The sequence below is a fragment of the Talpa europaea genome, assembly GCF_964194135.1.
Source record: "Talpa europaea genome assembly, chromosome: 4".
Taxonomy (NCBI): domain Eukaryota; kingdom Metazoa; phylum Chordata; class Mammalia; order Eulipotyphla; family Talpidae; genus Talpa; species Talpa europaea.
In genome coordinates, this window is record NC_140070.1 from 125799378 (window position 1) to 125817422 (window position 18045).

An 18045-nucleotide genomic window follows, 5' to 3' on the forward strand; every position below is an offset into this window, starting at 1 on the left:
ACCCAACCAAGGCTATTCCTTCCATGTGTATCTCAACCTTCTGCCCATTGATAAAAGAATCTCCTCGGTGTACCCACTAATATAATCTGTTTTGGTTTTTGACTTACAAGGGATGCTTTAGTCTCACCCCACTGTGAGATTCTCTCACTGGTGATTCGTTCTAGCTAATCATTAGTTGTTCCCACTAGGAGAGAAGCAAGACTTAATCTTAGAGCCTAGATCCTAGATCCTCCTGTCAAAGCACGCCACATAATTAGCCTCCTTGAGTCTCCTGAAAGTCAGTCCCAACCTCTCAATAGTATCTAGTCTTTGATAGCTCCTGGAGGAGGTACTATCACCAAAATCTTATTCACTCTGGGCAAATCATCAATAATTGCTTGGCTATTCACAGCTAGAATCTCCTCCTTTCTGTAACTATTCTGATGCACTAGCAAGAGGGATCAGATCATAAGGCTGTCTTTCAGGTTGGATTCCTATTCATACTGTCCCCCTGTTCATGTTTCACAATAGCTTCTTTCAAGGACACAGTCCACATGGAGACCAGGAAGAGTTATTCAGAATAACAGAATAAGTGTATTCTTAACTTGATCTTTTTGCTTCCAATATTTATATCTCTCATTGTTATTTCAGATTTTATTACTTAGACCTGAACTTTCAATGCAATAGACAATAATGGCATTAGTCCAAAATCAATTTCTGTAAAATGTAGAATCTAACCGAAAGTAAAAGGATAATTATTATGATATAGATTTTAAAAATTACACTAAACATCATTATTTCATCACTATCATACATTTAAAACTATCGACAATAATATAATGATACAATAATGGTATCACAAAATACATTTCATTTGCTATCTTTTTATTAGCTGTAAACATAATTCCTAACCTTCAAACTATTGTGTTCCTTTTCTAAAACTGAGGTACAATTGACATATAACATATTATTCCAGACTTACAACATAATCAGCTATATTTGATATATTGTAAAATGATCACCATAATTGTGTTTTTTAAATAAGGAAAATATTCTTCCCAAATAGTCAACCTGAAGGGGTTATGACTATTTTAGATATAAGTTATAGTGTCTTAAGAATTCCATATTATTTGTAGATACAGTGAATTACTAACTAAAATACTATATCAGAAATTGTACGTTTGAATTGGTAGGAATAATAGCTTAGACTGACCATATATTTTAAGTGTATATTTTAAGTGACTTTATATATTTTAAGGGACTAGGGAGAGGCATGAAACACTTTGATTTATATAATTTAAATAGTTTTAAGGTTAAGATATTTGATCTCATCTCCACAGTTTTCAGTTCCTAAGAATAAGATTTTATGTACTATGGAGGTAGGATACAAGCATGTCAGTTGAGTTTGTTATAAAAATGACAGTAACCGATGTTACCTCAATAATAAAAAATCAAAAATTAATAAATAAATAAATATCCATAGGTAGGACTGGATTTAAGCACAACTTGATCCAATAGCATAGTCACTGCTTTATTTTCTATAGTCAGGTTTAGTTCTTAATTTCTACCTGGTATTCAACTACCTATAGCATGTCCTCAAGTGCTAAGATCTTGAGTCTAATAGCAGAGTGCTCAAATGTTATTAAATATATATAATAACACTATCCTGAGGAATAGTGAGTGCCTTTCCCACATAATTCCTGGGACTCACTCTCTTATTGGCCCAAACTGCCTTATAAGCTTATAATTGAACTAAAACAGAAGTTAAAAGGATTCCATAGATCAATTGGGTTGAGTCAATTAAGCCTCACTTTTAGAGTGGTTAGGAGATGAGGAAACTTTCCAACGGAAAATTAAGAGAAGAAGAGAAAGTGTGACAAATCAAATCAATCAACAAAATTATTTCAACCCTTAAAGAGTGCAACAATACAGCCATTTGGAGAGACTACTGCAAAGCAGTGTTATTTCCCTGATTTTAAGTTTACTAAATATTGAAGGAAATAGCATTATCATTAATATTTTTACTGTCTCAAATTTACTTTGGTGGGGATGCAATTAAGCAATTTCTCAAGAATAAATACAGTACAGCTAATTAAACATGAAATTTTGTAATCAATAAAAATCCCACATGAAGTTGAAATTAACTGTGCATAAAAATCCATGAGATTATTTGCTTTTCAGTTTACATATGAGTTAGTTGTGAGAGGAAACTTAAATATACACAAAGATTGGTTTTAGAGAAGTAGACTAGCACTCTGAATTGAAAATTAAGTCTCTTAGGAACAGAAAGCAACTTTTCCACTTAAATCTGTATCTCTGAAATTATAATGAAGGTCCAAAGGAAGATATAACTTATTACACAAAGATTTGTTATAAATATATCTTTCGCACATGTGAAATGTAAAAATAGAATATGCTATTTCTGTTTTCAAAAGTAGAAACTATTTTATTATTTTACTATTTATGGGGGGCTATAATGATAACTGCAAAGTTGCTGCCTTTTGCTATATTTTTGCTGATGTGAATTTGTGGATAATATCCAAGATAGAAGTATTGACATTAACAGGAATACAAGATAAAACTCAGAAAATGATTAAGAAGTAATGAAAACGTGTTGGCATTATGAGGTACTGTAGATGCTAAATTCTGAAACTGATCAGTAAAAAGGAGTCACATAAAACTAACATGGTCCCATCTCATATTGTACAATTGGAACCTTTAGAAATGAGATTTCATTCTAACCCAAAATGTCAGAACATTTTGTTATGGACAAAGGGTAAAGAAATGACATAGATGCCAAATAATAGACAAGGAAATGAAATTTGGAGAAAAATGATGATAGAACACTAAAAAATTTGCATATTTCTAGAAAAGTTTTTAAATCTCTATGATCTTTCTTTTAAAAAAAAATTGTTCTGAAAAGCTCATCCACAATCAGTTATCTGTGATTATGAGATGACCAAAAAAAAATGATTGATGATGATGACATTAATGTTTGGACTTTACTTCCAGGTGCTCAATTTTTTTTATTTTACAGATATATAACTTCACAGCAAATAAAACTATCCCTCATATGTGGAGATGTTTTTGTAGATGCTTTTCCAGTACTGCCAACATTTTTACTAAGTCAAACTCTATTATTAATCCAATTTTCTTTTGTGACTAAGAGTTCAGATTTCCCAGAGAACAAACCATAGCAAGAGTAAAACCTGAATATGAAACTAATTTTACCATCTAGGCAAAGCTGTTCTGTTCACTTGAGCATCCACTCCACTGAGTTATGTGATATAGAACATTTTATTCATTTACCCTTTGTAAGTTGAAAAGAAATTTCTAAACACTTGATTAAAAGAAAAAAGACCGATATTCTTTTCTAAGTTTAGAGAGCAGAGAAATAAATCATATGTCATAAACTCTGAACATTTCATTAGTTTTGATTTTTTAAAGTCCTATTCTTATTTGAATAATAAAAATTCAGAATTTACAAAAGTTTGTTTCAGATTCAAGTATTGACTGAGCACCTACTCAGTGCTTGGAGCCAGGAGATTAAAACTTGTGGGGGAGATAAAACATACTCCCATTCAACCTGGAGTGAATGCAATGGATGTTCTTTACAAGTTTTAAAGTGGGCATTAAAATAGTCAGGAAACCCTTCATGGACAAGATGGGACTTAGACACATTAGAAGAATAAGTGGATTTTCTGTGTGGAAAAGCAGTAACAACAGGTAAGAGGCAGGATAAGCACAGGTTGGTGCATAATGTAATTGGCTGAACTGATGATAAAGATTTATCCTGCAGAAAACATAGGAATGAGGTATATATACTGTAAAACAGATACACACAATTGAGAACCTTGAATATAAGGAAAAGTCACTGAACTTCCTGAGGAAGGATTGACAATGACAGTACACAAAAACTATTCATGGAGTGGTAGTGTAAAGATACACAGGCATGAAATGATACTGGTGGCAGAGACCGTTTCTATAACCTAGATCTTATGTGTTCAGAAATTTGACCAGAGTTGTAGCACTAATCACACAAATAAAGGAGTAAATATGAGATGTATGACAATGGGCAGATTTCATTAGTTTTTGAGACTCACTACATGTCAGGGAATGAGAGGAAAGTAAAGTCAACAATGGCTTTGAATTCTTAAGCCAGAATAATTGTGTGAATAAAAGCTATCTTATAATGCATTGGTGAAAAACCAGGAAGAAGGATGGTGTGGAGATTATAAAAATCACTTTTGAGGAACACATTTGCTGTATTTGAGGTGACTCTCCAAATAGCAACATCCCAGTGGGCCTTTGGAAATGGTGTGTTTGAATTTTGTGAAAACTTTCAGATGAGACGATAGCATTGATCCCCAATGGTTAGAAGTAGTAGTTAAAGCCACTAGAGTCAACTGCCCAAGAGCATATGTGTGAAGACTGTATCATAACGCCAGGCAGCTGAATGGAAAGCACAAGAAAGGGGGGATGGGAGCTAGCATGTGAGTGTGAGGAGAGAGGACAGACAAACACAGGGAGAAAGAGAGACAGAGAGAGATGGACAGAGACAACGAAAGACAGAGATGGACAGAGAACAGAGAGGTCACTGTCCCTGAAAGAAAGGGGAACAGAACAGAAGGTCCAAGAACATGAATGACTTGAGGACCTGAAAACTGGTCTACTCCAGCATTCTTTGCTACAATACAGAATTTGTGTTAAAGAGCAAATTTAATCCTCTTTAGCTGACAGACATCCTTAATTTAGGGGGAAAAAATCTATCTTTCATATTCTTTTTTATTTTATCTTATTTTTTTTAAGATTTATTTATTTATACAAGAACTGGGGTACAGGCCAGATGTGTGGGAGGGCAAGAGGATTCACCAGAGCCAGAGTGGGGAACAGAACAGGCAGACTGACGAAATACACTGCTGAGGGGAGCAGCATGCGAGACAGGAAAGGTCTGCTGCGCCATGTGGGATTCTCCCTGGCCGGCTGGGATGGAGCCCATGCTGCAGAGGCTATGGACAGCTTCACAGTGTAGTGCTCAACTGCCTGCGCCACCAGGAAGGCCCCTCATATTCTTTTTTAAAGCATTCACTTGCCCAATGATAAAATTTGGAACTCAGTCATACTTGCAAACTGATTTTTGAAGAGTAAATATGGCCATAGTCATCTCCATTTCATCTTCCATAGTGATAAATTGTGAAGGAATAAATTAAGGGAGTGATTTCTTCCAAGTTTTCATCTGACATGACAGGAGCCAAGAAGACATTTTTAAACAATTCAACTTTCCTACCAAAGGACAATATAATCTGGTTAACTTTCACAGCCATCAAAGGCACAGGGCTTTTCGGACGTAAGTAGAGGTTTATGAGCATAAAATTGAGAACAATTAGCACTCAAATTAATGTTACATGAGATTCAACATCTGGTAAGTGTGGCGTCATTTTGGGTCATAGACCACCTGCCAGGCTAAATGTTCATACAACTGCAATTCACTCTGCATACAAATGGGATAAGAATGACACTTTAAAAAATATATTTTTTAATGTAAGAGTTTGTAGGTAGGGGGCTCTCACATTTTAAAATTTCAACTGAAAGTTAATCATGGATTGAAGACTCAGAGGATGAAACATAGGAGTAAAAGGAACAGAAAATAGTTATTTTGGAGGCATATTTTATAATAAGTAAACTATAATTCTGCCACTATTTCCTCTAATAGATACAATCACTACCACTGTTAGTATCTGTCCCTTCTTTTTTCCAATGAATATTTGAAAACAAGAAGAGATCAACCTCTCAAAGTCTTTATGTTACTTATATAATAGAGCTTCCCCCCAAAACACCAAATCACTAGCTGCCTTCTACAACCTACTGCAAACACCTGTCCATGCACAGCACACCCTTATCAAATCTAAATCCTAGGACTCTGGGGCCTCCATGATCACTCTAATGGGGGCCGTGAAATCTTTGAGGTATCCAACAGGGAACTCTTTCTGAGCCAGAAGCAGGTGCTGATGGGAGATTTCAGGATAACTGCAATCCAGTGACTTCTATATCAGCAAGCTAGATACACACTAGATACACACTGAGTCTGTGTCATCAGGGGAGGCATACACCTACACAAACCCATTCAGGGGGCCTCTGGACACCCAGACCTACCTAGAAAGCCAAGTACCTCCCCATAGGACATCATTACCAGCATGGCCAGGAGGGCCTGGGCCTTCGAGCTAGGGAGGAATATCATTAAAGACAAAGCATAGCCAGGGAACAACTGTACTTTATCTGTTTTAAATATTGGACTTCTCAGTAAATTTTAGTTTGAACAAAGGATTCTGTACCTAAAAGGCAGGGAGGTGGAGGAAGAATGGATAAAAACTCTTCTGATTTACTGTGTCTATTTTTTTAAAGAAATATTACAATAAATAGTGACGTTATATTTGAATGATTATCATTTCAGTTCTGATTCCACATTAAAAAGTGACCTTTAACTAAATCATAATTCAAGGATATTTGGAATTTCATCTTTTTTCCTTCCTGGCAGTGTTAAGTAGGGAGGGCTCATTAAATCCTCTGCTCATCATTCTTCATTTGAGAAGTCTATTATAATAAACCAAAGCGTTTTTACTCAGAATAGAAATGAATCAAGTGAGTCTGCCTCCAAGACTCTACAGTTGACATTTGTCCCTATCCCAAAAGTAATCCAGAGCTAAGTCAGCCTAAAGCAAAGTGCACTACTTAGGCCTGCGGCTCCTGGAGTCATATTGTTGGGGTGTAAATCCTGACCTGTCCAAGTCCTACTATATTCTCCCCCAAGTCACTTTCCATCTGTGTTCCTCAACTTCCTGTTCCTAAATTGGGAGTGATTATGACAATTTATAAATGCAATGCACACAAAATATTTAAAACAGGGGAAAGTAGAAAATAGTACTTGTAAATATTAGCTCTTATGGTCATTAAGAGCTGAGTGTTTTAGAACCATTTTCATGACACTTGAGTTATTTCCAAGTCTAATTACAGGAGTCAGTACATGTATCATTTCAAATTTCCTTCTACATCTACAGGAGGGATGGTAACTAAATTAATTAGCCTTATATCTTAATTTTCACTTGGCATTTTTCTCTTTCCTGGTATATAACATTGTTCCCTTAAATCTTACTCTATGAACAGAAAAATCAAATTCTCCTGGAAAGAGTCACACAGAAAAATATTGAGCCTGAAAGCTGGTTCTGAATTTTCTATTTTGAACATTAGAAAAGATAACCACATCTTTGAGCCATATTTCATTAATATTTTTATATATGTTTATATTTATGTAGATATACAAATATATATTTGCATATATATTTGTAAAATACACAAATAAAGTTGTATATATATTTTGTATATATGTGTATATATTTTTTAATTTTTTAAAAATTTATTTATGCATACAAGAACTGGGGTACAGGCTAGAGGTGACAGGGGATGAGAGGATTCACCACAGATAGAGTAGGGAACAGAACAGGCCGACTGACTGAAATACACTGCTAAGGGGAGCAGTGGGCAAGACAGGAGAGGTCTGCTGCACCATGTGGGTAGCTCCCTGGCCAGCCGGGGATCAAACTCCTGCTGTAGAGGCTGTGGATAGCTTCACGGTGCTGTACTCAACCCCCTGCGCCACCAGGGAGGCCCTATATTTGTATATTTTTAAGAAAAATATAGTGAAACACAATTTTGATTTAGCAATTATTTGACATTTTATTGCACATCCTTTTAATTTTGTATCTTTAATGCTTGTATTTATCATTTTTTTCCAAGTACAATTCTTGAAAACTAGGGGGAACAATCCAAAGGCCATAAAATAATAATGGAGGCTTCAGGACTTTTTCTGTCTTTTTCAGATCTTCAAGGACTCCACATGTTGCCTCAAACAGTTAACTGGTCATCTTTGCCTACCCAACAATATCTCTTAACTCTTGGGTTCAAAAACAAAGAAGATGGGAAGTTTTTAGAAAAAGTATCAAGTAGAAAGCTGCCAACATTCACAGGTAAATCAGCTAGACTTCCTACTATTGGTCGGCACTATTATAAAAGGCAGGAATTGTGTGTTATTCTTCAAGTCTCATTTATCACAAGCCCTAGCATATAGAAGAGCCCTGGGTCTCCCAGAATATGATAAGCTCCTTCCAATCTTCTCCATGGTTCAGTTATCAATATCTGGAATTCTGGTTCTGGAAAGCTTCCTATGAACCCAAACATCTTCATAGAGTGCCCATCTCCTCACTCCAACCAGCTCACCCCAACAACACTGTCATCAATGTCTAATCACAGAGCTCTTAAAGAATATAAGCATTTGCCACCATCAATTAGCAAACATAAGAGAAAATTATGAAACAAAACAGTTCAATAAAATAAAAAAATATAACCAATCACAATAACCTCAAATCACTTAGATTATCTGCTACTGTATTAATAACTGTTCCACTCTTTTCTTCCTGTGATTATTCAAGAACTTAGACTTCCTGAACAGTAGTATAGTTAAATGCTATTCAGTAATTCCAATTGAAACTTTCAAAAAAAATCACAAGGAGTTGAAATCTCAATCTTCTGGGCTGAATTCACAACCAGATTGAGTGTATTCCTTCAGCTCTACCCACATAATTAAGGATTTGTGTTTTGTCTGGCACTCTATTCTCTGAGGCTTATCTCAGCTTTGAGCCACATTCAAAGTCAATGGTACCTGCACACTTGAATAATACCTGGGAGAAACAAGACAAGAATCAGACACATTTATGACAACATTTCTTCACAACTCAGGAAAAACATACTCTGCAGAGAGAAGGGAATTGTAATAGGCTGTCTCTCAGACCTCTCAATCAGAAAGCACAACAAAATGAATAAAGGGTAGTCTCTAAAGGGCAATGTCTCCTCTGCCTTTCTCCTCATAGATCTTTATGGTATAGGGATGGGACTAGTTTCTGTACTAAATATTTCATACCTATTATCTCTCAGATATCTGTTTATAGCTTGATAAAGAAAGCATTTTGAAATGGCAGTCTGGAAAAAATAGTATAAAAGTTTATTGTTACAATTTTTAGAACATAAAACTCCCTTCGGTGTGCTAACCAGAGAAGACACAGTGAGACACATGGAGACAATGGGGAAGCGAATTTTGCCAATATTGGATTTTATTAGAAGCACCCAATTGAATGTAGGTATATGAGTATTTTCTGGTTGTCTAATGTACAAATATTAAACAATTCTAGAAATATGGAAAGTTGATGGTGCAAATATTGCAAGTACTGGAAGATTTTAGAAACATTCACAGTAAATCTCATTTGCGAAGTCAAGCAAAGTTTAGCTAATGATTTTATTCCTTTTATATTTTAAAACATATCACAATGCTATGCTTTGTAATTTCTAGCATTTATTAGGCTAATGTCTCTTAAAAAAAACCCTCTCCCTTGTACATTTCTAATATCTATTTCAAGGTTGCACTGAATTTCTCATTTCAAATCAATAGCAGAATTTTAGCAAATGCAGTGTTTTCCCTTTTTCATATATTGGACTAATGCATATAACCATCTAGTTACTTAATTAAGAATTAAGAGCTTTTTAAGCCAGGGTCTCCATACTACACTGATAAATTAGCTGTTACGCAAACATTGGTAATTGGTATTTCTATATCCTTAAGATAAATGATACAATCCTTTTCTCTGATCCAGGGAAAATGTTCCTTTTTTCACTTTTCAGTGTTAAAAAAAAAAAGTCCAAATATAAGACCCATGCAATTTTACAAATACGAAATATCGTACTGAAAGTATGTTGGGGGAATTTCTCTCGTTAACAGGCTATAACAACTGCATATTTCCCTTTTCTAAATATTTTTCAAAAAGCCTGTAAGCTGGAAAATTTAAAGAAATTTTTGTGACTTTTGTATTACATCATTGATTTGATGTTCTTATCTTACAATAAGGGGGACCTAGGGGGTCATCACACACAGCTACTTAACATCTGTTCAACAGTTTATCTGCTCAATAACATTATTCAGCATTTTAGAAAAGCTATAAAGCCTGTAATCTATTTGCATGACTCATAATTCTATGCATTACAATTACAAAAGCCCATTTGTACTGATTTTCCTACCACATTGCTCCCTTCCTCCCACAACTGTTTTCTACTCAATTATCCCCTATATTTCTATTAGTAAGAGGTTCATTTCTGCCTTAGTCATCTTGGGTTGTTATAACAAAATGCCATAGACTGAATAACTTAACAGAAATTTATTTTCTCTCATTCTGGAAGCTGGAAGTCCGAGATCAGGGTGTCAGCATAGTCAAGTTCTGAGAAAGACCCTCTTCTTGGTTTGTCCATCTTCTCTCTTTGTCCTCCCATTGAAGAGAGCAAACTCTCTATTTTCTCTACTTACAAGGGTACTAATCCTATCACAAGGACCCCTCTCTCATCTAACCCCATAATTATCACCTAAGCTCAACTAACCTCATAACTATCTCCCAAAGTCTCCATCTCCAAAAACCATCTCATCGGGGGTTAGGACTTCAACATATGGATTTTGTGTGGACACAAAGATTAAGCTTATAATAATCTCATTGTTTCTACTACAAATTTGGGGTCCTACTCTCCAATTTTCACTCTATTAAAGAGCTCTCTCAAACAGATAGACACATGAACACTTTCGTCAACCTTCCCGCCCCAATTAAATACCCACACACATCACTGCTTTCTTCCTTTGACCTGTAGAAGCCATGGAAACTTTCCTAACAAGAACTGCCATGGTGTATCATTAATTCATCACATCCACACATCATTAGCTCAGCAGACACAGTATGCTGAAGGTTCAGAGGTGATCTGCCTGTGCTCTGTCTATTTGGGATGGTAACTGTCTGGCCTTGTTACTTGTTAGAAAACTGACCCCTTCATCTGTTTCCAGCTCAGATCTCACTGGTCTGTGAATGCAGGTTGGGGCTGACTCAGCATTAAGAACATTTTAGGTGTTCTTAACTCATTTTCTTCTCACCTTTCAAAAGGCACTCTGGCCACTCAGAAAACTGTATTTGCATGTATCTTTATGTGTGTATTAAAAAGACTTGAAAAACATCATTAACAAGATTAACATCTAATTAATTACTCAGTTTTCTTTAGTGCGAGTCAGTACCACTTTGCAAACTGCACAGAACTTCATCAGCCTTCCTATGTTTGCTTCTATGGGAAATAAAAGTTCTGGGAAGATGGTCTTAAAGAACTTTAATAGAATTGAAGCATCAAAGAGGTTAAATGCAATTGAGGCAAGTGAGTCTGAGATACCTACAGGCCACAAGTACATCCAAATATTGGTCTCTGGGTTTCTTATCATATACCCAAAAACAGCTTCATAAACCTTCACTGAATAAAATTAGCTACAAAGGTAACCTAGCTTAATGAAGCAAGTAATGAGCTGGTGAGTGGAAATTATTCCTACATGGTACCATTCACTGTGACCCAGGTAGCCCTCTATAGTGTTTTTAAGATCCCCTGAGGTGTGTTTTTACTTGTCAGACATCAAATGCCATCCACTTGAAGTTTTAGGCATTGTATTGTCCTCGTCAATTGTTTTTTGACACCTGTACATGATGACTTTGTCCGAGACTGTGCTCTACCTATGTAACTATAGGGCAAGTCACTTAACATTCCGGGCCCCCTCATAGAGTTGTTGTGAAACTAAAAGCACATAACCCATGTTGAAGCACCTTGTATACATTTTAGAACTTTCAGTTGTTGCTTTTCATTTAATTACTGGTTTTAATTATTGTTTATTGTTGGGTTTTATTGGTTTTAGTCTGCTTTAACATAAACATTGTTTTAACTTGCTATAGACCTCTCTATCTTTTTAGAAACTATACAACTTTGAGATTACATATATTGAAATGAAGATAGTGCTCAGTGTCACAAAGGCAGGATTAGAGAGGAGTCTTCTCCAGCCATGGAGTAGATCTACTGACCGTAATAGGACTTCCTCAGGAATATGAATTTTCACCTTTTTGCCATGAGGTGATAAAAAGTTGATGAAGGTAAAAAGGACATTCCTTGTATCAGAGAGATTCTAAGTCTCAGGCAATAAGTCTCTTTATACTCTGACACCAGTTTCCTTCTCTTTACAGCCTCCTTTGAGGGGCACACATGGGCAAACAAGAATAACTATGCCCTTTAAGAGTTAGAATCTAAAATATTCTATTACCTTCCTACATGGTGGTTTTTAATCCCCATTGAACATCAACCCACTTTATCCCTCAGTAGTTCTGTTCTAATGTTATTTTTCCTTTTCTGAATCTTTGTCCTAATTATTTCACATTTGCCTGTATGCCACTGTGCCTTTCCATTCATTAATTTTAGCGGCTGCTGTCAGTAACAAACCTTATGTACTGTGCTTCCTGGGTTAAATGTTACAGAGTTAAAATAATAAAATCTCTTGCCATGCATGGAGCTTCCTTCACAGGCTGACTTGCCAAAAAATGACCTAACTAACCATGTTTTTAATACTTCGTTAATTTTACTTTTAATTCCCTCCAAGTGAAGCATAAAAATTGTTTACATAAGCACATTTGAAATGAACAATAATAGGTCTTTCCTACTCTTTATTTTTTGCAATTATTGTTTCTATATGTTATGCCAAATGGAAATATATTTCAAATACCTTTTTCAGCACTATTTTACAGTTGCACCTATTTGCTAAACATTTATCCCTGCCTGCTATTACATCTAAGCAATTCTCTGACTGAAGCCTTCATTTGAGCTTGCTATTTACCTAAGCTTCATTGTAACTGTATGAAGTTTTAGCTTCAATCTCAGCCACTTTATTATACTCTCTCCAGCAGCTCAGGAACCCTTTGATCCCTCCTGAAGTCTCACTGAGAGAGCTCCCTCCCTTAGAGTTAGCCCTTGCTAGCATTCGATGTTTTAGCAACTCCTTCATTTTTCATCATTTCCTTTATTTTCATAAGGCAACAGCATTCAAACATACCTGCTGACTTTAGATTTTGAATTTTTTTGATTTCTCTCAAAAACCCCCATTTGTGTAGATAAGATATTAATCTGTAGTTTCCTGATGACAAAAATCATTTGGCTTGGCTCAGGGCAGGATAGATGTCTATCAGGAGTCCACTATGTTCTTTCCCTAGAATCTTCCTCACATGGAATACTTCCTGTTTTGTTTTGCACCCAACACTAAGCTAACATTTTCTTCCACTATTTTAATTTTCCTGATGTTTGGGAAAATTACACTGATAGATTATGTTCCCTGAGTAGACTTGAGGTTGTCTCTGGTCTTTGGAGCTCAGTCACTACACCCCTTTACTACAACTAGCCCCATTGTTTACTTTCAAGAAGGACAAAGAAAGCAATTTTTCTTCAGAAAGAAGACTGTTTCTCCTGCAACTTGCTCTCCTCTGTTTGACAGAATCCCATTGTTTAGCTACATGCTTAAACTAAGTGGGTTGGCTAGCTGTTTCATCAATTCAGAATTTGTAATCCAAATCCACAATTTGCAATCATCACTCCTATAGGTTTATAGATTTTCAGATAAATGTTTAATCAGAAAGAACAAATTAGCAGGGCTAGAAGCACATCAGTCAAATGGTATAGATAGGCATTAGGGAGAAATAAAGCAAATTCGGGGTAATCATGCTCAACCTTCATTACCAAGATTCTAGAAAAGCGCCAGCGTCTAGAGGTTGGTATCAATCAAAATATGAATATAACACTTCAGAAAGAACTTCTTTTTAAATAGAAGTTGAAATTCAGATGTTCCTTAGTATTGTTAGTTTCTAATAATTTTTCTCCTTAGCAATAGGAGATATTCTATTTTAAGAAGGAAAAATCATGTGTGCCTTCTCTAATTTCTAGAAAAATTCTGTTTTACAAGTATTCATAAACTAAAATATTGCTTGCTCAGATGCTAAGCTTTAAGGTAGTAACTTGTTCTCCAACTTCTGTTTGATATATTTCACTATTTTAGGGGCACCTAGCTAAAAAATCCTTATTTCTAAGGCAGATCTAGAGATTGTCACTCATTGAGCAAGACCAGGACTCAGCCTAGTTAATAGACATGCCCAGTGATTCCGATTCAGGTGGTTCAGGAGGAATTTTTTCATAAAGGGATGTGGGCCATCCAGCTTTCCTCCTCTGAGCACAAGGATGTGGAAAGCACACCCCCAACAAAAACGCCTGACTTCCCTCTTCTTATCCACCTCCAAACACAGCAGTAACCCAACACTTTTCTTTTCATCCTCAGCTGCTTGCTCCCATATATCAAAGGTACTTTTTCCTAGATATAAATGTGAGAATTTTTTCTAAACTTTGTCTGTCCTATCAAGCATTACAATGTGCATTACATCTTTTAGAGGAGGTAATATTTCTTTTATGGGTGGCTTACCAAACACAGAGGTGGGCCATCTTACTATAAGTGTGCTCCATTTTGAGAAAGTCCAAAATATCCATAGATTCATGGGGTTGGTGATCCTTGCAGATGTGCACAATAATATATTTTGAGATGGATCATGTCAGTTGCTAGGATGGTCTAGTAGCCAGAATAAAGTACCTCAAGAAGAGGGGCAGAGTCGAAGTCATTCAGTGGGAACTAAAGGTAAAAGCAGAGTTGGAGGTTTAACATAAGCCATTGGGGTAAGCAGACTTCAAATTGCATAAATTTTTTCAGGATTCACCTCGCATAAATGTTTTGTATTAAAAAATTAGGGGGCAACTTTTAACTCTTACAATGCCTTAGTGATGTAAATAAAGTTGCCCCTTCCGTGGACACGGTCCTGTGGGTTTGCCTTTGGGAGAGTAGAGCACAGATTTAACTTCAGACCTCTCTTTCCCCTCAATCCTTTCCCCTGAGCAAATCATCCTCAACAATCCTGCCAAGTGTTCCCTTTTACATACATCTATCTGTTGGAAGGGAGGATATAGACAATTTTCAAAAGTGATAGAAGAAAACATTTGTTTGCGTTAGATACCATCGCTTCAAAGGAGGTAAATAAATTATAACAAGCTCTAGCTTCAATCTCCAGGGAGAGATCTATTTCTATTTCTGTGGGATTTTTTTTTCCTCTAAAACATTTCCTTATGCTGGGTACTAGGGGAGTTTCCGTGCATGCTCAGGGGTGATGGAGAAATTGCACTACGCCAGCCTCCTGAGCCGGCTGCAGAGAGTGAAGGAGCAGTCCCAGGTGATCAATCAGGCAATGGCTGAGCTAGCAACCATTCCCTATCTACAGGACATTAGCCCACAAGAGGCAGACTTGGTAAGTATTTGTTTTTCTTTCTCTAAGGCTTTTATGGGTCCTGAGCCCATAATGGTATGGTATGAAATATGGTATGAAAATGGCATGAAAATAATTGTCTCAATAAATGTAGGCTGAGGGCAAACTCTCCTGTGCTTTTGAAGCATTCCAGTGGAGAAACTGGGAATTGTAAGAAGATGTGCAATGTTTGCTCCCATTGCTGCCAGCATCTTAGAGCAAGAGCTTTGTGATGTGTAAAAACACTCAGAAAAGGACAGATTGTTCATATTGTGTGTCAGATTTTTTGTTGTATGTCAAGTTAAATTTTAATAAATTGTTTTTAAACTCCAACATATGTTAACATAAGATTCTCTTCTATGAAAATGTGAGAGGATGAGAGTAACTGTGTAGAGAAAACTCACTCTATAAAATAGTCTCGAGGGTTTTCTGATTCACTTCTAGTGACACGTGTGTGTCAGCCATGTCGACACTCACACACATTTAGATAAAACAGTTGTTTGCTTTGAGTTGTTTTTCTTGGAGTCAAAGGATTGTTCTTTGTTTAAACCAAATTGACCAAATATCTTAGAAAAACACAAAGCCAGCCAAACCTAGGGAATGAATATCTCACAGAAACAATCTTCAAACAGAAGTATGTATTAATTAATATATACTTAATTAATATATTAACTAATATATACTTAATTAATATTACAAACAATAGCACCTCTTTTAAAAAACAATTACTAGCCAGTATACTGGGCATTCAAGGAAAGGTAAAATACTCCATATGGAGATCTTAATGTGTCGTAGGAAGGGACTCTTAGAGACTTTAATCAAAGGTAGCTAAACTAATTAAACACTTGAATTGAATTCACAAAGCATGGATGAGAACAGCCCACACTGATCCCCTGTAATTTTCAGATAACTAAAAAAACCCTCCTTCTTTGAGCTTAAAGTTGTAACAAGTTCATCAATCAAGAAATGAGCTGTCAGCATTTATAATGTCCATCTGAACTTGTTAAACCATATTAGATACTGTTATTCAGACTAAGCATTTGAAATTATCTGACTGATGAAACTATGCATTGTAAAGATTAAAACTATGCAAAAAGCCTACTAACCCAGGAATTACTAAGTCCACACTGGCAACCTTTATGGTTGTGTACAGAGCAATGCCTTCCAAGAGGTTGTTTGTTCCACCATTCACACGGGATTCAGGAGTAGAGTCAGGATGGGCTTTAAAAGTACCTATTATAGCCATTTTTAGGTGCTTAATGCTCCTCTGAGTTAAGATAAAGCAAAGAAAATGTTAATTTAAGAAGCTGGCATGATGTTGATTCTGTTTTCCTGAAAAACACATTCAAGGTTTAAATGGAAATCACAAGGAGGCTTCTGCACTTAAGTTCTTCTTAACCACACAGCTGTGCCTTTCTTTTTTCTGGAGATACTTACATTTCAAAATATAAACAAAGAGCCCCAAACTAGCATTACGACATCCCTCTTAACATGTTAGTGCAGTATTGCACTATCTGAAAACTTGGAAATAGGATTTCATGGGATATTTTAATATGTTATATGAAAAAAGTAAATGGATATGAATGTATTCATGTTGGTCACATTTTCTCTCTCTCTCTCTCTCTCTCTCTCTCTCTCTCTCTCTCTCCTCTTCTCTTTCTCTCTCTCTCTTTGTATTATTTTTTGTTGAAGCCATGTTGGTTTACAGCACAATATATGATTTCATTATAAAGGTTCATGATTTCATCTCTTTAAGTAGTAGCTTTTATTTTTTAACTTCCAAGCATGGGTTAACCTAGAAAATAGATCCTAGTAATACCTTGCATGGACCTCCATAAGCAGTGGCTGCTAAATAGAAGAGTTGTGAGTGACTCAGCTCTCTGCCCACCTGCTTAAGCACTGCAATATCTATAGTTCAGAAAGATTATCTAAGGGCTCACACTGCTTGATGCCACAGTGAACCTACCTGGCATCTGTTCTCTTTTAAACAACTTTCTTTTTCTTAGGCTTTGAATATTACATGACTTGATATGGCTTCATTACTTTGTAGTCACAAATACATTGTGTATATAGGATTGTTTTAAATTGGAATATGACAGTTGTGGGCAAAGGGTGGAATTTCAAAAACTTGAATGGAACCTAGAAAGAAAATTTGATTATTTTAAAATCTTAGAAAATAGTAAAAGAACTTAAATGAGCTAGATCCTTTAAGAGGCAATAAAACAGCACAATTTTAGTATTGTCCTCTGGTGAGCTTTTGCATAATGTCTAGAATTATGATACATTAGCCTCAGGAGAAAATACTAAAATGCGTTCATGTACTACATGCTATTTCCTGAGAGAATTAACTACTGCCTTCATTCTTTACAACCCAAATCTGTTGTAACAAAACATCAACACTTACTGCATTAAAACCTATATGTTTTCTACAAATTTTCAAGAAGAACCTTTTCATTGTTTCAATATTTTATATCTGCAATAATACTCCGTAATGACTGAAGCAAAGATGAGGTGGCAGTGTTCACTGTCGGAAAGATGAGTAATAAAATCATCAGCGTACAAATGATTTTTTAATTAGGTTTTAATCTGTGTATTTAGAGAAGTTATTTCTGTGTGAATTCCACACTGATAATTTTTATCTTGGTACCACAGCTGCAGTCACTAATGGCAGATGCTATGGACACCCTTGAAGGAAGAAGAGATGATAAAGAACGTGTGTGGAATACAATCCAAAAGGTAAAACTTCCAGCTGAAGGAAAAAGATATATTATTCTCAGAGAAAATGTCCATCTTGGGT

General features: G+C 35.8%; 1 protein-coding gene across 1 annotated transcript in view; it reads left to right on the forward strand.

The window, feature by feature from the left end:
* Positions 1-18045, forward strand: part of SPATA16 (spermatogenesis associated 16) — a gene marked incomplete at its 3' end in the record, with an annotated part of 230265 nt that overhangs the window by 183178 nt on the left and 29042 nt on the right. Inside the window, exons 6-9 of the mRNA XM_084232360.1 lie at positions 7854-8000; positions 9051-9163; positions 15087-15251; positions 17901-17984. Coding sequence (XP_084088486.1) covers positions 7854-8000; positions 9051-9163; positions 15087-15251; positions 17901-17984 — 509 coding nt within the window. The remainder of the gene's footprint in view (positions 1-7853; positions 8001-9050; positions 9164-15086; positions 15252-17900; positions 17985-18045) is intronic.